Below are 26603 nucleotides of genomic sequence, written 5' to 3'. Positions count from 1 at the left end.
AGGAAGCATCAAAAGAAGATGGAAGGAATAGATAGAATCACTGTACCACCCAGAAACAATTGTTGTTGTTAGTAGTTGCTGTTGAGTCCAGTAGAACTCATAGTGACCCTGAACAGATCTGAGGATCTGAACCTTGCTCTATACTTTACCATCCTCACAATATCTATTTCAGCCCACTGTGCCAGTAACTCTGGCGCTTCGTAGCCAGGGAAGACTGTGGGTCTTCCTCTTTTGCCTCTGGTCCTTGACTTTCACAGCATGATGTCTCTCTCCAAGGCCTAAGACCGCCTGACAATATGACAATAAATGAGACAAAGTTTCATCATGATTACTGTGGGAGAGCATGCTGTTTGCACTTCCTTCAGTACTTATTTGGCAATCCGTCTATATACACAATATTCTTTACCAGCACCACAATTCAAAGGCTTTGATTCTTCTCCAGTCTTCTTTATATATTGTCCAACTCTCAGGTACATAGGAAGCAACTGAAAATACTGTGGCTTAGATCAAGCACACATGAGGCTTCAAACTGGCATCCTTACTCTTTAGAGCATTTTGAGGTCCCTGCCAGATTTCCACAATACATTCTTAACAGCTGCTACCATTGATGTTGATTGTGGATCACAATAAAATGAAATTATTGTCAACTTCAAACTTTTCTCCATCGATCACATTGCCTATTGGTGTAGAGGTAAGGATTTTTGTTTGCTTAATTTTGAAATGCAACACATACTGGAGACTTTAGCCTTTTCATTTTCTTCAGTATTTTCGTTCAAATCATCTTCTTCACTTTTTGCAAGCAAAGTTGTTATCATTTCCATGAGTTGTTGAGACGTTTTCTTCCAATTCTGATACTACATTCTTCTTGTAGTCCACCTTCTCAAATTATTTGCTCAGTATGTAAATTCAGTAGGTATGGAGAAATTATACAACCCTAATTTAAGCCATTTAAACACATTCAGTGTTTGGAAGGTAGCTGTCTGGCCAACCTACTGGAAGAGAATGGTATTTATTCTTGAAAAAAGCACTCAAGAAAGATCCAGAAGAATACATAATTTAATGAACAACATTATTAACATCACACACAAGTAAAATCTTGCTGAAAGTAGTTGAAAAACAGTGGGAACAGTGTATCCACAGGACGTTACCAAAATTCAAACTGGATTCAGAAAAGAATGTGAAATTGATGATGGAAGATAAGTCTTCACTGAAAGTGAAAAATACCAGAGTAATGATACTGTTTTATTGACTGTTCATTTGTTTTATTGATATGCATTTGACTGCATTTGACTGTGTCTATAATAAATTATGAGTGACACTGGGAAGGATAGGAATTTCAGAACACATAGTTGTGCTCACGTAAAACCTGTGCACAGACCAGAAGCAGTCATTCAGAAAGAACAAGGGAATATTGCATGATTTTAAATCAGAAAAAATGTGTGCATCAGGATTGGATGAACTTCTCAACCACCTGCAGTATGCAAATGACACAACCTTACTTCTGAAAGTGAAGAGGACTTGAAAGCACTTACTGATGAAATTGAAAGACTGTATCGACTGTATCCTTCAGTATGGATTACACTTCAAAATAACAGCAACAAAATCCTTACAAACGTACCAGTAGTAAACTTCATTATAAATGAAGAAAATACTGATGTTGTCAGTGATTCGTTTTATTTGGCCCCCCAGTCAATGCCCATTGGGAAATTCTGCTGCCGTGCACCTCTTTATTATAATTTTTAGTTTCTTTTTTAAGATTCTGTTCTTCTTATTTTAATTTTAATCCCCTCTTCCTACAGTGCTGAAGAGCAAGAATGTTGGTCAGCCAAGGTGTGCCCATCCAAACCCAAGATATTTTTAATTGCTTGTGAAAGTTGGGAAATGAATAAAGAATACTTAAGAAGAGTTGATGGCTTGCATTTGTAGAGTTGGTGAGGAATATTAGGTCTATAATGGACTGGCAAACTAACATGTATCTGTGTTGGAAGTGACACAAATGTGATGAGACTTTGTCTCACTTTTTGGCATCTTATCAGGAGGGCTCAGTCATTGTAAAAGGGCTTCATGCATGCAAAATTAAAGAGAAAAGAGAGTAAGAAAATAGATTAACATAGTTACTGCAGCAAAAGCCTTCAAATTCATGAGCCTCGCCATGGGAGATTAATAGGCAGTCTCCTGCTGTAAAGAGTTTTGCCTTTAGTATCCCAGGAGAGGGTCACCAGGAATCAGAATCAAAACCACCACAATGGTTTGGGTGTTATTATTCCTGAAGCTGTTGTTTTTGTTGTTGTTGTTGTTGTTATGTGCCATCGAGTCACTTGTGACTTGTGACTGTACAAGAGCTCTGAAACCTGCTGTATCCAAAGCTAACTTTAATGTGTCTGACACACCCACCCCTGTCGCCCCAGTCTCTGAGTCAATCCATCTCATCAAAGGTCTTCCTCTCCTGCACTGTCCCTCCACCTTCCCAAGCATGACGTCCATCCCCAAGGACTGGTCCGTCCTTGCAACATGTAAAGTATGTCAGATGAAGCTTCAGAATCCTTGACTCCAAGGAGCAGCCTGATTTAACCCTCTCCAGGATGAACCTGTTTAACTGGACCTAAAGAAGTGCAGTCTGTTATTCTAAATGTGCTCTAGTCAGTGCAAGTGGTCTTCTTTTTTGGCACTCAAAACTAAAAACAATACATCAAACCCAATTGTTTTTGAGTTGGAACCAACTCAGAGCTGACCCTCCAGTGGATTTTCAGAGGCTATAAATTGCCTGGAAGGAGATTGACAGTCTATCTTCTGTGGAATAGCTGGTGCATTGGAACTGCCTGACTCTAGGTTAGCAATACAAACTTCTGCTGAATAGGCTACCTGAGCACCCCTTTTTTAAGCACTGTTGTTATTGTGTTGTTGTATACTGCAGAGTTGGAACTGACCCGTAGTTGACCCTCTGGCAGGTGTTCAGAAGCAGTTAAATACACGGGAGGATATTGCCCATCATTCTTCCTCAGAGCAGCAGGTGGCCTCACATCGCGTGTGTTCAGGACGGTGCAGCTTCTTACCACTGGGCCACCACAGCTCCTTTTAAGTACTAGAAAATAATTAAATATTTCCATTTGTGCTAGCATAAAAATGTTCTGATAGTACCTAAACTGATAGCTAGTGAGCAGATCACTGTCAACACCACAATACAAGGACATTAATTCTTACATCGTCTTTATTCATCTTCCAACTTTCAGATGCATACAAAACCATTAAAAGCACCATGGCTTAGATCATACACACTTTAGTCCTTAAATTGACACCCTTGCTGTTTAGTACCTTGAAGAGGTCCGTGACTGCAGATTTCCCCAATGCAACATATCTTTTGTTTTCTTGGTCGTGGTTACCATGGGTGTTGATCCTCAGTAAAATGGATTGACAATTGACACAGTACTGTCAGAGATTGTGAGGATAGGATAGCTCAGGATAGGACAAGGTTCCAATGTGGTGGCCTTGGTTCAAAGTGGCTCCTGCCCAAAGCAGTGGCCCTTTACAACAACGACAGCTAACCAAGTGTTTGTAAGAAAGCCGTGATGGCACAGATATTCAAGTATGACAAATAATAAAACCTTACCGGATGCTCTGCTGTATCACACAGAATGTGAATTGAAATCACCTTTAGTATCTATGTAATGACAGCAAGAAATACCTGTATTGAAGAAATCTACTAAGCTAAAATGTTAATAATTTAAGACACAAATCTCTCAAGATATAAGACTGTGGAAGAAAATCCAAGCCTTTACATACAATATTCAGCGACTCTACAGGACACTATCTGGTTGTTGTTATATGCCATCTAGTCATGGCATTAGGGATATCATTGCTAATGTTAAATAGATCTTAGAAGAAAGTAGAGAATACCAAAAGGATGTCTGTTGTGTTTTATTGACTGTGCACAGACTTTTGACTGTGTGGATCACAGCCAATTACAGTTAACACATTGCCGCACACTTTTTAATTAACAACTGTGCTTAGAAAGATCTTCTTTATTTTTCCATGTATTACCCTCATTTGTGGCAATGTGTAACATTGCGAAGAATGGGAATCCCAGAACATTTTATTGTATTTGTATGGAATCTATGCCTAGACTAAAAAGTGGTTTTCTGAACAGAACAAAGGAACACTGCAGGGTTTAAAAATCAAGAAAAGTGTGTGTCAGGACTGTATCCTTCCTCCATATTTATTCAGTCTGTATACTGAGCAAATCATTAGAAAATCTGGGCTTTTTGAAGAAGAATGTGGCATCAGGATTGGAAGAAGACTCATCAGTAACCTTCATTATGCAGATGACACAACCTTGCTTGCTGAAGGTGGGAGACCTTGACGTTTGCTGCGAAGATCAAAGAAATCCTCACCACTGGACCAATAGACAATGCCATGATAGATGGAAAAAAGATTGAACTTGTCAATTGTTTCATCTTGTATCCATAGTCAGCACCCTTTGTAGCAGTCAAGAAATCAGATAACGTACTGCTGCTGCTGCTGCTATTGTTGATGTTATGTGCCATTGAGTTGCTTATGACTCACAGCAACCCAATGTACTATAGCTCTGAACCCTGCTGTATCCTGAGCCAACCTTATTGTCTCAACACACCTACTCCCATTACCCCGGTCCCTGAGTCAGTCCATCTCATCGAGGATCTTACTTGCTTGCACTGTCCCTCCACCCTTCCAAGCATGATGCCCCTCTCTAAGGACTGGTCCCTCCTTACAACATGCCCAATACATGTCAGACAGAGCTACAGAATCCTTGCCACCAAGCAGCAGCCTGGTTTCACCCTCTCCAGGAAGAACCTGTTTGTTCTCCCAGCAGTCCATGGTATATTCATTACTCTCCTCCCACACCACAGCTCAAAGACATCAGTTCTCCTTCTGTCATCCCTAGTCACTGTCTAGCTTTCTGATGCCTAGCAAGTAATTGCAAAGACCATGGCCTGGATCTGATAACCTTAGTCTCAAGACGGATATCATTGCTCTTCAATACTCTGGAGAGTTCCCTGATACCAGAATTTCCCAATGCAGTTCATCTTTTGATTTCTCGGTTGCTGGCACTGAGAATATTGAGTGTGGAGCCAAATAAACTCAAGCTGTTAACGATCTCAATCTCTTCACCATCTAATGCTTCCAGTTGGCCCAATGGTGAGAATCGTTGTTTTCTTGATGTTGAGCTTCAATCCATATTTCAGACTGCAGTCCTTGACCTTCTGCAGCAAAAGCCTCAGGCCCTCCTCAATTTTGGCAACCATGGTTGTGTCATATGTATAAGGCCAATTGTTGAATCTTCCTCCAATCCTGATGCCACATTCCTTCTTATAGAATCGAGCCTCCTGGATAATCTGTTCTGTATAGAGATTGAAAAGGTGTGGAGAAGGTGTGGAGACAGGACACTTTCCTGGCGTGTACCCTTCCTGATTTTAAACCATGCAGTGTTTCCTTGCTCTGTTCTGACGACTTCCTCCCCATCCAAGTATAGGTTTCACATAAGCACAATCCAGTATTCGGGGATTCCCATTCTTTTCAGAATTAACCAGAGTTTGTTATGATCCACACAGTCAAATACCTTTGCATATTCAATGAAACACAGACATTCCTCTTGTACTCTCTGCTTTCAGCCAAGATCCAACTAATATTAGCTGTTATGTCCCTAGGAAAAGCTGCTGTCAGGGACTTCTCCAAAGTGCTGGAGAGGAAGGACATGTCAACATGAAACAGAGGCCTCACAACTGGACCAGTAAACATCATCATAAACTAGGAATGGGTGAACTTGCCAAGGATTTCATTTTACTTAGATAAAAAAATACCCAAGCAGCATTTAATAAATCAAGCAACTATTGCATTGAGCATGTTTTGGGGGACACACCTCTTTTAATGTATTAAAATCCAGTGGTGTCTGTCACTTTAAATACTGAGGTGCACCTGATTCAAGCCATGGCATTTTTTAGTTGTTTAATGAGCATGTGAATGCCATACAATGAGTAAGAAAGACCAAGGAAGAATTGATGAATTTTAATTGTGGTATTGACAACTAATGCTGAGTGGACCATCCACTTCCCGAAGAAATCTACCTTGGAAGAAGTGTGTTCAGAATTTTCCTTATAGGGAGGATGTTGAAACTTCACCTTATGATCTTTAAATGTGTTGCCATGGACGGATAGTTCCTGGAAAAGATATCATGTGAAGAGAGCTAGAGGATCACCCAAAAAAAGTGAAAGACATTCAACGGGATGTATTGACACAGTGCCTGCGGCTCCAACATGGCAGGCTCGTGAAGCTAATGTAAGACTGAGTAGTGTTTTCTTGGTTTTGCACACACAGTCACTATAGGTGGTAATCCATTTGATAGCATCTCACAACACAGCAGTTTATCACATGGTGTTATAATGTAAACCTCTGATGTTATTCCTTAGCTTCTTTTCCTTTAATTTTTTAAATCTTTAATCAATAATCAGCTGCATTTCTGCTTTCTGCAGAATCTACTAAGATTTATTTTATCCTCATTGTGTTTCTATCTTACTAATAATCCCTTAACTATCAGCTGAAACGGACAACTGAGAGAGGTGAAGAGCATTACAGTCAAATTCCACCAGCATTTACTGTTAGCCTGTAACATTTTGAGCTCTTCTCTGAACTTTCTTCCATCTTGTCTCTGAAGTAGTACCTTTTATTCTAGGGTCAACCTTTTTATCTTTTTATTCCATCTCTTGTTGTGTCTTTGGCTATAAAGCTCATTCACTCTTCTAAAAGAGTCTTCAGTCTATACATTTTCATTGCCTGGAACGTTCCTGTAATGTTGTAAGTGGAAAGTCTCTTAATAACTAAGGTTCCTCTAATTGCTACAGTTTTGAGTAGGTGTCTACTAAAAACAATGTGAAACTGTCCCTTTTCCCCTCACACTTTCAGTCTTTAATCATCTATTTTATCAGACAATGAATTCTTGTCCTCTTTGTTTTTCTTACTGGATAATTCCTGAAATGTACCAAGTGATGAATAAAGGGACTTTTAAAAATTATTTCTTAACCCATTTCATTTCCCACAAAAAAATATATTATTTTGACAAGTTTCTTATGATCTTATGTTTGCTGATGTTATGTGCTGTCGAGTCACCTGCGACTCACAGCAACCCTATATACAATAGTCCTAAAGCCTGCTCTATCCTGTGTCAATCTTACTGTCTCTGACATACATACCCACATTACTGCAGTCACCTAATCAATCCATCTCATCAACGGTCTTCCTCTCTTACACTGTTCTTCTACCCTCCCAAGTATGATGACCCTCTCCAAAGACTGCTCCCTCCTTGTAACATATCCAGAGTTTATCAGGCGAAGCTTCAGAATCCTTGTCTCCAAGGAGCAGCCTGATTTAACTCTCTCTGGGAGGAACCTGTTTGTTCTCGTAGCAGTCCATGGTATATTCAATACTCTTCCCAGCACCACAGCTCAAAGACATCAATTTTGCTTCTATCACCCCTAGACATTGTCAGCTCTCTGGTGCATAGCAAATTATTGCAAAGACCATGACATGTATTTTTTTTTACCAAACAAGTATTACAACTTATTTCCTCTATGATTTTACCTCTGAAATATTTGATGCCTTGATTTTATTCTAAATGTCTATTTTTTTTTTATTTAATGGGTTTTTTAAATTATTTTTATCATAAAATTATTTCCAGCAGTTTTTTTCTAAAACATATCACAGCTCAAAAACTCGGAATCTTTGCCATTAAGTTGGATCTGACTAATAGCTGGCCCTGCAATTGGGTTTCAGAAGCTATGAGTCGCATGAGAAGAGATTGCCTGTCGATCTTCCAAGGAGTTACTTGGAGGATTCGAACCCCTAAAAAAGGCACTCCTTTTGGATTAACTGCAAAATTCCTATGGAATCAGAGCTCCCAGACATGTCATAAAAATATTAAAAGACTCAAACTTAACAGACTTTAATAGTAAACCTTGTGTAACCATTACTAATCAAGCTTTAGCAATCTTTTGCTTCTTAGCTTAATTTTTTCATATTTTTTTCCTGATTACCTTCCAGTCACCTAAAAACTATAATGCTTTAAATTGATGATGTTCTATAACTACATTTTGAAACCTACTTTCTCCCTTTTATATGAAAAATTAGATTTTATGTGAAGTCTAGCTGAATCCTAAGTCAAGTATTTTCCCCAGCACATAGTAAAAATAAAGAGGGAGTTGAATGGGTATTTCTTTGTTTAAGATGAAATTATCTCTAGTCTTGATAGCTAATAAGCTTCAGAGTGTCTAAATGCTCCAAATGTCTATTCACTGTATCTACTGGAATGTCTACTATTGTAAGCCTAGGAATTAATGGTACTTCTTTCTTTCCTTGTCCAGCCAGTCTTGCCACATTGTCACCAAGTCATGTTGAGTCTATTTGTGAAATGCTTCTCAAATTCTCTTTCTCCTTCATATCCTGGTCATCACTGTCTAGACTACTCCTTATTAACCTGTTTTCTGGATTTTTTTATTTGTTGTTACTAGATGCTATCAAGTACCATTCATAGCGACCCTATGAACAGCAGAGCTGAACCCTATCCTTTGCTGTCCCATTCTCATCATCTTGACATACTCTCTGAATCCTGTGCTATTTTGTGCCTTCCTCACTATCTCTGACATCCTCATGCTCAATTCAGCAGTCACTGTGTCAGTCCATCTGGTTGAGGGTTTTTCTCTCTTTATCCACTCCTCGACCTTTCCAAGCATGATGTCCCTCTCCAAGGAATAGCCGTTCATAACAACACCCAAATTCTGTGAGGTGAAGATTTGTCATCTTTGACTCCAAGAAGCACTCAGGCTGCACTTTGTCCAAAAATATTTGTTCTTTTGTCGCCCTTGGGACATTCAGTTCTCCTCTCCAGCACCACAACTCAACCCTCCTAACTTGTGTTTATATTCCATTGAGGTCTCTAAACTGACCTTACTATCCATAAATTTAAAATGCCACATATCATGACTTTATATTTTCTACAATATAAATTCATTCACAATCGCGCAGTAGCCTCCTTGATCACCGTGTTGTTGTTATTGCTGAGTTCCATCTAGTTGGAACCAACCTGTAAATGACCCAGCCCCGGGTTTCAGCAGCAGTAAATCACACAAGAGGAGATTGACCATCTCCTGCAGAGCAATTAATGGATCAAATTGTGTACTATTGGGTTGTCAGTGCAACTCCTTACCACCAGCCTTTATACTATAGTAGAAGCATTTACTTGATTTAAGCCTAAATTGCCCAGTCCAAGTATATTTTCTGTTTCCATGGGTGTAGTACATTTATCTTTATTGTTATACCTTGTGCTTGTTGTATTAGATGGTCATATCTTGGTGGCAACGTTCAAAGGGGCAAAGTAAGTCAGTTATTGAAGTTAGAAGTCAAATTTTTAGGGAGGGCATAAATAATATAATGGAGAAGGAATGATTATAGGCCAAAATAAAAAATTGACCGTGGAAAATTAAAAACATAATAACCAGATGAATTGAAACTTGACAAATAACTTTTTTTCTTTTTTTTCTGGCTACATATCAGGGCTACTTTAGAGGAAAATTGTAAATGTTTATTAGATAAGCCTGTGTTAAAAGGCGTGGTAATGATGGAGGATTTAAAAATATAAAAGGAACAAGAATGTAGTAGAAAGAGTTGGTCGGGGGTAGCTAGCTTTAGTTAAAGAAAAATAAATCAAAGCAAAACCAAACCAGTTTGTTAATTTCTTCTTGGGATGAATGGATGAGAATGTCATTTTATTAACAGTGAAGTGTTGCGCTGAAGGTGAGGCCATGGCAAGACTGTGAGACCTTTTAGTCTGTGACAGGTCAGGATAACTTCTCTTAATGGTATAGCACTACTGGGCCCAGCTCACAAGAATCATTTTTAAATATTCAGAAATTTGTGGGCTAATTGTTGAGCTGTTGGTAACTAGAAGCTGCCATGGAGAAATTTTTATACCACTGAAAATGACAACTGCTTTACAAATATGTTTACTCCCTCCCATGTCTGTATTTAAAATCACACCCCTGTCCCTTAAGGTTTTGGTTAATGCTGAGCCAAAACTCTTTCAGATACTAGTGAAAACCAGGGTGAGGTTGAAGAGCACGATTGGGCTTTCTCAGCCTTGTTTGTTATCTACAAGAAATCTCTACTGCACAAGAAAAATAATGGCTAGGGATAATGTAAGAGATAGAAATTAACAAAGCAGGTTTTGGGATTGGGCGTTTAAGACACTTGAGAGAGTGAAATAAAATGTCAAAAATGCAGGAAAGTACAGAGGCTATTTAACTGGAATAAAAGTAGGAGAGGACTCATGAACTATGTAAACATAGAGGAATTTGTGGTGGAGGAAGTTTGTGGTTGGAATAGAAAATACTGTTGTATTATGAAGGGAGATAAAAAGTTATCTAGCAAGGGAGTTTTTCAGAAGAATGTTGTTGTTGCTGTGTGTCATGATGGAACTGACTCAGAACTGACCCACCAGTTTAAAGCTGTAAATCACAGTCATGGAGATTGCTCCTCTTTCTTCTGAGGAACATAGTGGGTTCAAACTGCCCTGCCGTTAGATTGATAGCACAGCTCCTTAACCACTAGACCACCAAAGCTCTGTTAAGAATTGCTTATGTTATGTGCTGTCAGGTTAGAACATGCTCATAGTGGATTTTCAGAAACTGTAAATCCCAAGGGAGGAAATTGTCCTGCGATCTCCTGCTGGATTCAACGTGTCTGCCTTTGGGTTGGCTGCACTGCTTCTTACCCATTAGGCCACCAGACCTCCTTGCTAAAAATAATGTTGTTGTTGTTGTTATGTACCATCAAGGTAGGACCAACTCACAGCTGACCCTCCAGTGGGTTTTCAGAGGCTTTAAATCTCGTGGGAGGAAATTGCACATCTTTCTCTTGTGAAGTAGCCAGTAGGGTTGAACCACCTGTCTTTAGATTGGCAGTTGCCTTACCACTAAGCCTCTGGAGCTCCCTGTTAAGAAGAAATGTTGTGTTGTGTTGTGTCGTGATGCTATGTTATGAAGAATTGAAGATAATAAAGATAGAGCTCTGAATGAAGAGTTCTGAGATATGGACAAAGTCATAAATGAAAGAAATAGAGGTTAATTGTAAAGTAAAGGAAGAAAAAGAAGTGTGCATTTCAAACATCACAGGGAAATCAGAATGTATCTTCAAGTTGCTTGATGACAATAGAGAGAGGTAGATTAACATGAGTTAAGTGCTAAAGTCATAGGGAGATGAATTGACCCTTGGAGCCAATAGATAATAGTGATTTGGAGAAGCAGATTACACATGCTTCAAATAACGAAAAAGGAAGAATGGATACTAGATTACGAGTTAAAAGGGGTGTAAGAGAACTAAGTAATCTTCATTCACTAAATTGAGTATTTACTGCCGAAGAGCTCTCACTACTCAAGTAGAAGTAGTCCTGTCACCGGTGACACCAGGGATTCTGCTGATGGCCATCTGCGGCGTTGACTTACCCTTAAGCAGACCAGGCACACGTCTGTCACATGACCAAGAAACATGCAGTTTGTGCCTGAACAAAGGACATAAAACGAGGACAATGGAAGATTGTCAAATTATTTCCTAATGTTATTTACGCAAACCATCTAAGTCTTACATATCAAAGGAAAATTATCATTTTGCTAGACTTATGTCTTCTTTCTGGTTGCATGTTATTTCAGTTTATTTATATGCTAGTTGTTGGCATGGAGGGAAAGTTTAGGGTTGAGGAACTATAGATAATCTCTTCATGATAGTAAGGGTCTTACTCTATCCTGAATATCTTACTCTCCAAGTAAAGAGCAACTTAACAGTTTATTTCCAAACAAGGAAAAGATGAATCTTTTTTGCATGACCAGAGTCTTCATGCAAGTGAGCTTATATTCAAGGAAAATAAATAAATAAAAAACACCAAGCCAACCTGTGTGCAACTTGCTCTGCTAATATTTATGTTCAAGGACTTAATTTTAAATACGTATTTTCCAGTTTTTAATTTCTTAAATCATCAAAGCAATGTTTCTACCTTTTAATCTCTATAAGAGAGGGAAAAAAAATTTTACCTTGTTTGATCCCTACAAATTATTCTCTGAGGACTTAGATTGTAATCTTTTCCCTTAAATCTATTATTTCCTAATAGTCAATTGGAAAAGAAGAGTTCAATACAGGTCTATAAAGATGAGGTCTATAGGTAAATGTTGGTCCACACTGTATAAATGAGGTAACCTGATACCTTTAAAAAATGATTTCCAAATGTATACAAGCTGGAGGTTGTATCTTTAAAGACTACTCACCTGCGTAGTCCTACATTCTGGGTTTTAGCTGCATTAACACATCTCTTTCAAATTATAGAATGAGTGTCATTAGCATTGAGCAGTGATTACAACTTTCATGAAACTAATAGCATCTGAATTTGTAATTTTAACTTCCTCTTGACTAAAATCAGATCTTTTGTGTGACTCCAAGGTCGGGGATACTGCAGTTTTCCAGGCATCTAATTCTCAAGTAAAAACAACCTCTTTGACCACATTTTGAAACTTTATAGAAATTAGCAAATAAATCCCTGGTTAGTTTCCACACAGCCACATGAATTAAAATGTCTCTATTTTGTGTCTTGTTTATGTTCTAGATACCATACTCCTCAGCATCTCCTGGGAATTATGTAGTAAGTACCTTTGAGTTTGTTTGCTCATAAGAATTGATGTTACGTTTTATTTGGGCAATGAAAAAGTTGTCCAGATGTTAAGAAGAGCCCCTGTGTATTGGCCAAGAAATGAACATCTGATTTGTATTGAGTTGTTTCATCTGCCAAGCTCAGTACATATGTTGATGTTCATTAGCAAAACAGTTACCAGTCTGGCCAGAATTGCCCTAAATACTGTGTTTTACTTCAGCATATGTTTCTGTAACCAATACGGTACACTCTGTCCAGAAGAGATCCATCCCAAGTAACACAATGATAAGTTTGAATTTGCAGTTCCTTAGAGACTAATCCATTTCCCCCTCCCCTACACAATTTTCCCACAAAGTTTAAGAAAACATTAAACTCTCTCCTAATTACAAATCGAATCACACAGCAGAATAATGGCTAGTGGTACAGGGGAACCTTTTAGAGTTTTATCATTCTTAGAAGTTCAAAAACACTTTCTTTCCATTATTATTTAGCACATTTTAAAAGTTTGCAATAATGTATAAATTAATAATGGTGTGCATTTATCAAGTTTTACATGGTCTCTTGAATTTACAAAAGCCTTTTTAATCATCACTACATTTTCATCCTTGCTACATCTTAGAGCCACACTTAGAAGAACATTGTTGCAGTACTTAGGAGGAAATTCCTACCTAACGTGGAGTCAGAATAAATTCATAAAAAGAAAAATTGTTATAAGGATTTTTTTAGATTTGTAACAAAATGGAATAGGAAATAAAGGAGTGCTTAAAACATAAGTGAATATTTTCGGTTGAAAGTGTTTTATCACCATAGTGTTATTATTGTTGTAATTTCAGTATTTGTTTAAAATATACACACTAAGAAATTCTATATTCTTTTCATATCTTCTGTGAAAAAAATGAAAGTCTTGTTTTTAACCCTTAAAAAAACATTAAAGTTACTTAAGAGTAGGCATGATAATTATTTTTATGAAATAAGAGACACTTGTTTGTAAGAAAATCCAGCTTGTTCATTGAAGTAGCAAGTGTGTGTACTATTTGAAATAATTGGTAAGTTATGTCTTTACAGTCAGAATAAGGCACAATTGTTGCCATTTAATAATTAATTTGATCACTGTACGTAGAGCACCTGAATAATTTAGATTCTAAATAGTATTGCCTGAATTATCCATTGTGATGTTGACAATAATTGAATTTACTTTAGAATTGCCTCATTTCCATTACAGTTGGGTTGTGTAGCTGCTGCCTGAGCAAACTTTAACATCAGTCAACATCACCTCTCGTTTCTAATTGATGTGATAGCATTTCAAAGGTGTTGCAGTTGATACTCGTAGTCAGAAGTAACAAGGGCCATTGAAATGTAGTTTTTAAAATATTAATCTCCAAGATAATATTATTTTAGGGTTATGTTTTAGGTTTGTTTTGTTGGTTTTTTTAAATTTTTTTAAACCAGTGATTAAAAAAAGTAAGAAAACTACAGTAAACTAAATCACATTTGAATTCTTTTTTATAGACTTATAAAGGCTCTATTAAATAGTTCTCCTTAACCTCATTATATCTGATGTGATTAAGTCATGATTAATAAATTAGTGTTACAGTCTCATTGTTTTGGGAAACTTGTCAAAACAGTCTCAACAAACTTAAGATAAATTATGTTTTGCATAATACTAAAATGATTGTGTATTCAAAGAAAATTAATTGTGGAGAAAATATGTTTTGCCTGTTATTTTCAAATTTGATAATTATAACCTTTTTTATTACGTTGTTTAATGAAATGCTTTATTTATACTGAAATTTCGTATAATTGTTTAGGGTCCTCCAGGAGGTGGAGGGCCACCAGGAACACCCATCATGCCTAGCCCAGCAGGTATTGTAATCTCACTGGTCATGTAGGCATTTGATTATTAGAATAAAATCACGAAAGGCAGAGTTGGATTTGAAAGAAGGTTGATAGTATTCATTATCTCATGGTGGTTAAAGAAGTAGACTAGAGGTAGCCAACAGGAAGAAGTTCTTTAAGAACTGTTGTCCACTTGCTTTTACACTATACAAAATTCTTGTATGAAACCTGTATTTAAGACGAATACTACATTGATTTGTATCAATTTCCCAGTAACTTACACTATTGATCAGTAATTCAGACTACAAGACTTTTTGAGACTAAGAAGCTGATGAGTATATCCAAATTTTACAGCAGAAAGATTAAACATGAGCAGAAGGTGAAATGCCTGGTCCATTTGATTTAAAATAGCAAATCAAAAGCTGTCACATCTGTCGTCTAAGATAAAGAAATGCAACTTGTGAGGCTTATTTCCTCTATATATCTATAGGTATTTATTAGCTAATCTTTTAATATAATGTAAAATGAGAAAAAGGGGGGTTTTAGTCTAAAGTCAAAAGTCATTTCATTGCCGCTGGGTTAGAACTGACTCACAGCTGAGCTCTAGCCAGTTTTCAGAGCCTCTAAATTACACGGAAGGAGATTGCCTATCTTTCTCCTGTGGAGCAGCTGGAGGATTCGAACCACCAGCCAGGTGCCATTTTAGGGTTAGCAGTGCAGCTCCCCACATACCATCCCTTAAGGGCTCCCTAATTGTTTTATATCATTATTTTAAATAAACTCCTTCTGTGGTGAGTTATGCTCTGGGAAACAATGTACAACCAACCCAGTGGCAGCGATTTTGAGTGTGAGCTCGTAGTGGAAGTTTGCGTTACCACAGCTTCTCTAGACACTAGCCAAACAGTATGTATTAGAATCCATGAAAACTTCTTTGTCTAATTAGTTGACCCTGTAATCCTGCCACTACATATGATTGGAGATACATCCCAATATTTATGCAGAAGGATGACACTCATTATATTCAACAGTAAAAGAGTAGATAACAACCTTCATACCTAATTCAATTACAGTAGACTTATTAAATTAATTAAAATTATTATGATTAGTAACTCATGCATTGCAATTGATAAAGTCATTATCATTTTTAAGGAATTTTTAAAATGTATTCTTTATTTATACCATCACTTTTATAAAGTCATTTTATGTGCATTGTTTCATTCAAACACATTTTGTTTTCGTCAATCACTTCTGTACATTTTGGTTTATCTAATTATTGTTGATCTATTACTTTTGTCTCCCTGTCTCCTTAAGTCCACATTGCACTTTACCTAGTTCCTCACTCCCTCTTCCCCACACTAATATCTGCAGTCCTAGTGATTTCCTTCGTCCATACCCCTTCACTCCTTCCCTTTAAACAGATGTATAATACAGATTACTATTTGCTCACAGCAATAGCCATGCTGTCTTTATCTTGATTCTTCCCAAGTTGATCCATGATAGAAAGAGTGCTTACAACTCAATATTATATAACAATAACTTTAAAATACAAAGAACATAAAAACTTAGAAACTAAAAATCAAGTATGTAGGCTAAACTTAATACTAGTAACTTTTTAGATAATTAAATTGATCAAATTTTTTATTTTATTCACTTTATTTTTGCTTAATTTAAAAAGTTTTATATAAAAGTAAAGTTGCTTTTGGAATTAGACAAATAATTATATTTTACTGTCAGAGCCATTTGTGCTGTTGATTTTTTGAAATGTATGATAGAGAAGCTTGGCAGTAAGTATTATCAGTTATGCCAGTAACTCAAACAGAGCTCGTTGTCATTGACTCAGTTCCACATCACAGGGACCCTTCCACGGGTTTCCGCAGCAGTGTGTAAAACTGGGAGGAGTTTGCTCACTTGATCCTGCAGAGCCTCTGGTGGATTCAGACAGCCAGATGTCTCCAGCCTTTGTCACTGTGGGCCACACAACCAGAGATCCCCTGTGCCAATAAATAACAAATTTTTAGTTTGAACAATTCAAACTTAGGAAAAAAAAATCAAATTTCATAGTTCATACTCAAGTTTACTTTGCTTCACAAAAGCCTTGGAATATATCCACCAGTCTTCTGCCTTGCTATCAGTTTTGACTCAATAATGATCCTTTAAGATGGAGAACTACCCCATAGAGTTTCCATTTGTGCGTCTTTATAGATCCATCCTGCCACACCTTGTTCCAGCAGAGCAGCTAGTTATAAAATATCTGTGGTTCTGGTGGTCTGGTAGTCAGGAACTGCGCTGCAATCCCAGAGGCACATGCAGCTTGACTAGCTGCATGAGATTTGCTGCCTCTGAAAACCCACTGGAGAGCAGCGATGGGTCAACTCGACAGTCCCCAACAGCAGCAAATATTTTGTAGTATTCCGACCTCAGAGCATCTTCATTGGGAATGGAGCAGAACTGTTCCTCTTAAACACCATAGCATTTTTATGTTTTATAGTTTATAAAGTTAGCATGCAGTGAATAAATGCTTTTCATTCACTCTGAGATTAAGAACATTTGGATTAAAAAAAAAAAAGAACATTTGGACCTACACTTAAATATTGTAGGGGATCTAATGATTCCATCTTTTCAAACCAAAATTGGACCAAAATATCTTCCAAGCCTTCTTAACATGTTCTATCATGTACTAATACTTTGTCACAGTCACTTCTCATATATAAAACCAATCACACTTCCTCACCCCTGAAAGTCTATTGTGAATGTTTTCAGTACATTTTAAAAAAATACCAAAAAAACACCCCAAAACAACCTTAAAAGCTGAAAATCATTGCGTTCAGGTTGGAACCAAGTCATCACTGACCTTGCAGTGAGTTTTCCAAGCCTCTCCATTGCATGGAAGAAGATTGCCCATCTTTCTCCTGCAGAACTTATGGCAGATTTGAACCACCAGGGAAGCAACGCCTTTAGGTTAACAGCTCAGCTTGCTAAGGACTAATGCCACCATATGACCTAGAAGATTTTTCATCGATACATCAGTCATACTTGATTTTTTGTTTGTTTGTTTGTTTTGTTTTTAAAATTTTGTTTAGTGTTTGATTTTGTTTTTCAGATCAATGATACAGTCTTTATTTGCTTTAAAAATGATAAAATGTCTTTTTCTTTCCACATATTAAATATACAGATAATTTTCCTTTCACTAGAAGTAAAACAAATAAAATTTAAAACCTGTTTTATGAAACTTTACATTTAAAAAACAATCTGAGCTTTTCTGAAAGGTAAAATTTTTTTGGTGACAGAGACTAATTCATCAGCTAAATCAGAGTTAACCTATAATTCTTTTAGGTCATAGACTGATATACTTCTGGCAAACTTATGTATAACCTATTTGCAAGCAAAGAAGGGAAAATTAAACAAATAAAATAGTAACCTTAATGCAGGGCAATTTTGAAAACGAGGAGGGAGTGAGGTGAGGGGGGACTCATGCACTTGGAAAGGTTGAGGGGAGAAAGAGACAAAAGTTTATGCAAGAGGTAGCATTTGAAATTTATCTTGGATAGTGATTAGAATTTAGGAGGTAAGGCAGAACATATTTGGATGAAGAAAGAACAAAACAAAAAAGAGCTTTAAAAGATACATGATGGAAGAGGCAAATTCCTAGATCACAAAGTTTAGTGTCCAGAGGGTTGAAGAATTAGTCCCTCAAATTAGTTGCAGACCTTAATTAGTATAAATAGACTTAACTGATGGTGAACATTTCAGTAAACAGTATGATATATTAATTTAAATGTAAAATAATACTCAGATTTGCAGATCACTTGATTTAAATAACCTATAAATTGCATGTTTTCATGTAAACCACTTCCTTCATAATGAAGTTTATTGTTATAAACTTTAAGTGTATACCACGTATAGCAGAGGGAGTGGTTTCTGGTAAGCAGTCACACATGAGAAAAAGTCATTTCCCCTCCCTCCTTCACTGTCCGGTTACTGCAGTGACAAAGCAAATAGTCTTCCTTCTGCATGCTTGGTGCAAACTTTGTGAAACAAATTTAAACATAGATACCATAATTTACTATATTTTCAATAACTTAATAATTGTAAATATAGAAGCCTATGACTTATAAAAGTATTTTCCTCAAACTATTCAGCTTTCATTCCAGATTTTACAGAGATGTGGTTAGGGATTTATTGAGAATTAGCTAATAGATATGAAATATTAAAATGCTGCATGCATTTATATGCTCTACATTTATTCTTGATATAATAAATCAGGAATCACATTAATTTTTAAATTATCACAGGTGTGCTAGGCAATCTAGGTTTACCTCAAGCAGGATAATTGTTCATTGTAATTGTATAGTCTTATTACAATCTTTCTGTTTGAATTAAGTCAGATAATGCCATTAGCTTTTGCTAATTATTAGCTAAATAAACTTTTTAAAATTGATGTGTAGAAAACCTAAGGAAATAATGAGAAATCCAAAGCTACTGAAACTGAATTTTTTAAAAGTTCTCCTTAATACGTTATCCCTTGCTTGTGCCATTTCTTAAGAAGGGAATTAAAGTATTCCTGTTGTAATGAAGTTTGTTGCTATAAATTTTAAAAATTTTCAAGTGATGTTCACTTTTACAGGAATTAGTCAGGTGATTATTCTTCTTATCAAATATCTAATTTATAACCTCAGGATGATAATTATAGAATCAGAAAAAGACTACTTAAATATTTGTTTCTGAACCTTAGTAAAGATCATGTCCTTTAGATAATATTGTGTGATGGCTTGGGTGTAGATAATAAATGTATTAATGCAACACTGTTTTGTTTTAGATTCAACCAACTCTGGAGATAATATGTATACTTTAATGAATGCAGTACCTCCTGGACCTAACAGACCCAATGTAAATATGACTTTTTCTTTGAAAAAGAGTTTGGAAGATTTTAATATGCTAAATAAATTCTCTATCTAGTTCGTTATCTAACATGTATATTTTCTTTTCCAGGATATTATTGATTGTCACAAAAAAATGAGTTTATGCTATGAGCTGGAAAAATGTAATATATAGCAAAATTTTATTATTTATAATGAAATGTTTATAATTTACGAATATAACTGTAAAACTCAGACTAATCAACTACAGAATATTCCTAGATTTATTTTGCCAAAGAAAGCAATTATTAGTACTTTTAAAAAAATATTCAGTAAAATATTTAGGTTAATTTCATTTTTCGTATCACTAAGGGATCTCTGGCGGCTTAGTGGTGAGGAGTTGAGCTGTCAGCCCAAACGCATGCAGTTCAGAGGAGAAAGATAGGCAGTCTCTTCCCCCATGGGAAGATTTACTGCCTCTGAAAACTCACTGGCGGGTTAGCTCTGAGTCGGTTCTGATTCGACAGTATACAACAACAAATTTTATTTGACATAGTCCACTGTAATTTTGTGTCCTAATAATAAGTTTAAGAAACTGTTGTTGTTAAGTGCCGTCGAGTTTCTTTTTACTTACTTGGAAATCACCTGTGGTTTAAATATAGAAAAAGACTTTGTCGTTTTCTTAATAAAATATATTAATGAAATATTTTAGACCTGTCACACCCACTGCAACCAAGATATTCACATCTTATAGATAATAAAAGAAAACCATGTCTGTACGTTGGAATATGTTACCTTAAAGAAAAATCCAAATACGTAGAATTGTCATAAGTATACCTAAAATAAACCAGCAATGAAATAATTATAATTGTTTCTGCAATTAAAGACAAAACAAAAGGAAACAGTAAATAGTAGCCATTGTTGTTGTGTGCCATTAAGTTGGAACCAACCCATAGCTGGCACTCCAACAGTTTTTCAGAGTCAGTAAATTTCACAAGAGAAGATTGCCCATCATTCTCCCATGGAGCAGCTGGTGGATTTAATTCCTTGGAATTAGTGTCTTTTAAAACACCTTTTGTGGAGAAGACACAGAAAAAAGGGTCAAACCAAGATTTCTTGAACCTCTTAGTACTATTTCTTAACTCTAACCTAATCTATGCTCTGACAAAAACCAAGTAATGAAAATTGTTTCAAGATTAATAATCTCTTTAACAAAGCATATATGTTTCAAGTTGTTTACTGAATATCAAATAGAAAGCTTCTAGATAATAAATTTTTGGCAACAAAATGTAACTCTCTTGAGAAATTTCCCAAGTTTTGTTTGTATGTCCATAATGATGGAAAGGCATCTTATTTCCACAGAGAGATGGTGGTAGAGAGTTTTCTTCTGGGGAAATTTTGGGTTTCCCTAAAAGCCTGTATTATTAGTGATCACCACGCATTTATATTTATACCATGCATGCACATACCACATTCAACATTCTGTATAATAAGACACAGAAGAGAAGTAACTGGAATGGAAATTGTATAAAGCAAGTGTTTTCAGGCAATTACCTTCACTTTAAAAATAAAGTGGTAACTTGTCTTCAAAGAAGACGTGAGGTTTCCCCGGAAGTATTGTAGGGAGTGAATATCCCATGGGCTGTCCAGGATCATTGGTTCTACCACAGTCTGTCTAGTCATGTCTATTTTATACTCAGCATTTATTTAATATAAAGATTTCAATTTCTAAAAAGTAGAATCTTACCTCTTTCAAAGTTTTAGCGTAACTTCTGAATAATATCTGATTGGCATTAAATTAACATAATTGAGAATTCCAAGAAAAATTATAAATTCAGCTGTCCCCAGGAAGCTAAATGTATTTAACTATAAAATGAAATTATTTATGATAATCTATGTGATCAAAGACACATTATCTGTTCACAATAATGTTAATATTGGCATAGTAATATTAAATCATTGTTTTTAGTAAGCCTTTAATTGCTTCTCAAGTCCATCTTCGGTTTGTATTAGCTAAATCTGTCGGCAGCATTGGAATAGATGGGTGATATGGTGAAGAATATCTGAAGAAGAAAAATGTGGATATGAATGAATATTAACAGAAAACTGCAGTATTGAGAAAGAAGATGAAATGAGGGAAGCAGTTTAATCCAGAGAATCTAGAAGGGTGGAAAGAAATCTAGGAAAAAATTCCGTAGATTGAAAGTAAAAATAAATTGTGGAAATATCATAATAATAATTGTTAAGTGTACTCAGTAATACTGAGACAAACCATTGTTTTTGATGTATTCACAATCATTCTCTTTATTTTTTTAAAAATAGTTTCCAATGGGCCCTGGGTCAGATGGTCCAATGGGTGGATTAGCAGGAATGGAGTCACATCACATGAATGGCTCTTTAGGTAAGGATGTTCTATTTAAATTTGAGTGATGAATGAAAAACAAATTTAATTCTTCATAAGTTTATATATATATACACACACACACACACACACACACACACAGAGCACAGCATGACATTTTTAAATGCTTCCATTTTTACCTCAGATAAATAGATTTATTTCTAGTGTATTGGTTAAGATTAATGGAGATTATTAAAATCATAAATATGACTATTGTTTTAGCCTATCTTATATGCACAGGTATTTAACTTTTCTGAAACTGGACAGTGGTTTAAGGTAAAGGAAACATTTCTGCTTTACACCTGTGTCATGCATTCCTGGTCTTGAAGACTATAGTCCTTCTACTAGGTTTTTCTGTCTCTAGAGGTTCAAGGACACACTCTCAGAGGGACTTTAATTCTTGTAAAAAATGTCTTAATATTATTTTTTTTATTTTAATGGTTATCTCTCTTTAAGTAAAAGTTTGTTTTTGTTGTTGTTATGTGCTGCTGAGTTGCCTGCAACTCATAGTGACCTTATATACAACAGCCCTAAACTCTGCTCTACCCTGTGCCAGTCTCATTGTCTCTGACACACCTACTCCCTTACCCCAGTGACTGAATCAATCCATCTTATCGAGGGTCTTCCTCTCCTGCGCTGTCGCTCTATTCTCCCAAGCACGACATCCTTCTCCAAGGAAAGAGAGCCTGCCTATTTACTGCACACGAATAAGCTAACAAATAAAACCAAAAAAAAGACTTGAATGAAATAATAACTTGAATAATAACAAATAACTTGAGTTAAAAATGATAGAGGTAACATTATAATAGAACAGTTGAAATAAATCAATTATACTAGAATATTAAGCTATACTCAAATGAAACAAATTCCTTGAATCTCACACCCTACCCAATTTGACATGGACAGATGTACAACACTTGAGACCTATTACAGAAGAAGAAATGAGCAGGTCAGAAAGAAAGGAAAGGAAGAGAAGAGAAGAGAAAAGTAAAGAAAGAAGGAAGGAAGGAAGCAAGGAAGAAGTATATGACTTCTGTGGTTGAAAGCCTATTTCATTTAATATGAGCCAAATATCTGCAAGGAGAACAAAACATTTCCAGTTGCAGAATAGAGCAAGACGATGCAGAATTTACTAAAATACTGTTAAGCAGACTGAAAGAAAAAAAAGAAAGCATTTATTTTATGGGTTTGGGGTTTTTTTGTGGTTTTTTTTTTGTTTTTTGTTTGTTTTTTTTAAGGAGCACTTATGGTCCATTAATTAAAGCTTATCAGTCACTCCCCAGGAAAAGGATGTGACAGTCTGCTTTAGTAGAGATTGCAGCCCAGGAAAGCCAACTGGAGACATTCTGCCCTACCTGTAGGCTTGATCATTATGAGTCAAAAATGACATGACAGCAACAGGTTTTTAAATTTTGTTTTGTTGTTAGTAATTTCATTGTTGCAATATTTAAAAGTCGACAGTAGAGGTTGAGGATTTTGTCGTTTTTTTCCTCCTGATAAAGGTGATAACTTGCCAAGATTAAAGAACTGCCATGAATAACATAGGTTGACCTAGGAGAGTCTCTCTACCTGAAGCTGGTTCCCTCCTATGATACTTTATCAAGCAACAGAACTTTAATAAATCAGGAAATTACTTGTAGTGCAATAAACAACGTTTGTGCTTTTAAGGATTTGTACGTATTTTGCCTGGGTTTATCTTATTACTATTGCCTTTGGGTAGGTAACTATTACATTTTTACTAAAATTAAATAAATTTAAAATAAGTTTTCTCCATTACATTAGCCACATTTCAAGTATAAAGTAGTCACATGCAGCTAATACTACCATAAAAAGCAATACATAGAAATATTTCCATCATCCCTGAAAATTTGATTTGTTCAAATTTTACTTTTCTGGTTTATTGCAATGTAATTAACTGTCCAGTGTTTTTATTTTTAAATTACTCACTGAACGTATTTTATCCTAAAAGGTAGTCAGTTACATTATTACTAGGCTACAATTTGTAGAATAGTTTTACATATGTTTGACATATGGTTCATTATTTTCTATAAAGAATATTATAGCACATGTTTACATTTGTACATGATTACACACACATAGTTTCTTCTTTATCAGTTTGTTATACTCATTTATTCATAAATTAAACATGCTGTAATAAACTCTAAATTTATTTGGAACTATTGACTATGATGATTATATCCTTTTTTTTGGATGATTATATCTTAATACCAAGAAAACAAAGGTTTTACCAGCCAACCAATAGGCAGCATCGTGATAGATAGAGAAAAGATTAAGTTGTCAGCCCTTTTATTTTACTTGGATCTACAGTCAAAGACCATACTAACAGCAGTCAAGAAACCAAAAGACCTGTTATATTGGGAAAATCTGTCAAAGGCCTCTTTAAAATGCTAAAAAGCAAGGATGTTTGTTTAACACGTTGCCACACACTTTTTAAATTGACGACCATGCTTAGAAACTCATTTGACATTATTTGCGGCAACGTGTTAAAAGACTTAGGTGCACCTGATCCAAGCCATGGCATTTCCGGTTGCTTCTTAGGCATCTGAAATTTGGATAAGTGAAACTAAGGGAGAAATGAGGAAGATCGAAGGTGAATCAGTGCTTTTGAATTGTGGTATTGGTGAAGAGTACTGAATTGTGGACTGCCAAAAGCACAAACAAATCTCTCTTTGAAAAAGTCCAACTATGCTGCTCCATAAAAGCGAAGGTGGTGAAACTTCATCTCACATACTTTGATTATGTTGTCAGGAGGAGTACATTGCGGAGGTGGGGGGAACACCATGGTGGGAAAGGTACAGTGTTGGCAAAGGAAAGGATTGATGGATTGACACGGTGACTCGCATATGAGACAATAGGTTCCTATTGCTCAGAGGTGGTGAGAGCAAGGTTCTGACCTGTTCATAGGTGGCTGTGGGGTGTTGTGAAATTGACACTAACAGCAACATTGAGTGTGAATACTCTACCTTTCAAAGATAGAGGGTCAGCCAAGGAGAGAAAGATGTTAAACCAGGTGGATTGATACAGTGACTGTCTCAGTGGGCTCTAATGTGTCAGTAAGTGTGAGGATGGCACAGAATAGGATGGGGTTCAGATCTCCTGTTAATAGAGTCTCTGAATCAAACAGCAACTCTGAGTCAGTCTCTCTCTCTCCATCCCCCTACGGCACCCTCTAGGGGGTTTCTGAAGTTGTAAATCACATGGGAAGAGATCACGTATCTTTTTTCCAAGGAGTAACTGTTGGATGTTTCCACTTCTTACGTGTTGTTATTGTTGTGTGTCATTGAGTCAGAACCAACCCAAAGCTGACCCTCCATTGGGTTCTCAGACCCATCAAAAGAAAAGAAATTCATATTAATTAGTAATGTGATTATATTTTTTATCAATTTTAATGAAAGTTTACAACTACAATGCTACAATTGTGATATTTTTAAGACTTTTTTATTAATTTCTGTGAATGTAGTTACTGTTGTGAAACTGGCAATATTATTAAGAATACTTATATTTTAATTAAGGAGCCCTGGTGGTTTAGTGTATTACATATTGCACTGCTAACTAAAAGTTCAGTGGTTCAAATCCATTCCACAGGGGAAAATGAGTCTTCTCTCCTATAAAGATAGACAGTCTGCCCTGTAACTTCAGAAACCCAAGGAAGGTCACTCTGAGTCAACCTCAATTTTATGGCAATGGATTTACTTCTGTCTCATTATTTTCTTGTAGTTATAGCAAAATAACAATAGCAAATCTTTCTTGGAGAGAATACAGGCAGGGTGCTCCTTAAAGACAAGGATGGTGAAACTTCAGCCTACATCGTTTGGACATGTTATCAGTAGGCACAAATCCTTGGATAAAGGCATCATGCTGGGAAAGGTTGAGGTTCTGTAGGAAGACCCTCAACAAGATGGACTGGCCCGGTGACAGAGTTCTCCTCTGCTGCTCATAGAGTTACTGTGAGTTGTAGTCAACTCAATGGCATCTAACAACGTAGCACAGTATACTTAAAATATTGTAAAATATTGTTAAAACTGTCCAATTTCTATTTTAACGTGTTATGGGAGCATTATTTTTAAAAATAACTTCAGTGATAGGGCTCCTCTTTAAATTAAAGGAATACTTCATTTATAAATTATATCATTACCTAGTAAATCCTGTCTTTTTCTATTTTATTTCAGGTTCAGGAGATATGGACAGTATTTCCAAGGTGAGTTCTTCATGTTGTTCCTCTTACTTATTCCTCATGACTATTTCATTGCATTAGAGACTCTCATGAAGTTTATAGAGTCATCTTTTCAATCTTGTTCTCTTACATAAGAGTTTGAAAATGTAAAGCCAGATATAATTGATTTGAAACTAAAAGCACTTAAATATATCCTCCGTGGCAAAGGATGAAAGCAAGCTGTCTTTTAAGAATGTTCTTAAGCATACAGATTCATTTACCAGGAGTCACTTTGTAACATTGAAACTAAAGTAGTAACCAATTTGGTCATGCTGTGCTGTTAGGTCTTCATAAAGCAAAGTGATACAGTTTAGATGGTCTTTGTAAAAGGAAAAGAAGTCTAGATCAACATGAGAAGGAATGAATTTGGAAAAAAAAATGTTTCATAAAGGCATTGCTTTATGCATCTCACTAGCCTTTCAAGCCTTCATTAGGCAATGCTGATGACCGCAAACATTATTCTAATTTTCAAAAATGCAGTAAAAATGTAATTAGAGGGAAATGGTATAAAAACAAGTAGAAGTGTGAGCCTTCCCAATAGTATGAGCCTATTTTTCCTCT

The 26603-nt window shown here is 36.0% G+C and overlaps 1 protein-coding gene across 4 annotated transcripts in view; it reads left to right on the top strand.

The window, feature by feature from the left end:
* SSBP2 (single-stranded DNA binding protein 2) overlaps nt 1–26603 on the top strand; it is a 427469-nt gene that overhangs the window by 369283 nt on the left and 31583 nt on the right. For all 4 annotated transcript variants that reach the window (XM_006889864.1, XM_006889861.1, XM_006889862.1 and 1 more), the window contains 5 exons: nt 12671–12706; nt 14524–14578; nt 19368–19438; nt 21730–21808; nt 25999–26027. In XM_006889864.1, coding sequence (XP_006889926.1) covers nt 12671–12706; nt 14524–14578; nt 19368–19438; nt 21730–21808; nt 25999–26027 — 270 coding nt within the window. The remainder of the gene's footprint in view (nt 1–12670; nt 12707–14523; nt 14579–19367; nt 19439–21729; nt 21809–25998; nt 26028–26603) is intronic.

The sequence above is a fragment of the Elephantulus edwardii genome, unplaced genomic scaffold, assembly GCF_000299155.1.
Source record: "Elephantulus edwardii isolate Elephantulus edwardi_28Jun2011 unplaced genomic scaffold, EleEdw1.0 scaffold00082, whole genome shotgun sequence".
In the NCBI taxonomy this organism is placed as follows: domain Eukaryota; kingdom Metazoa; phylum Chordata; class Mammalia; order Macroscelidea; family Macroscelididae; genus Elephantulus; species Elephantulus edwardii.
Note: the sequence above shows the minus strand (reverse complement) of the source record. Positions and strands in the feature narration are given on the sequence as shown.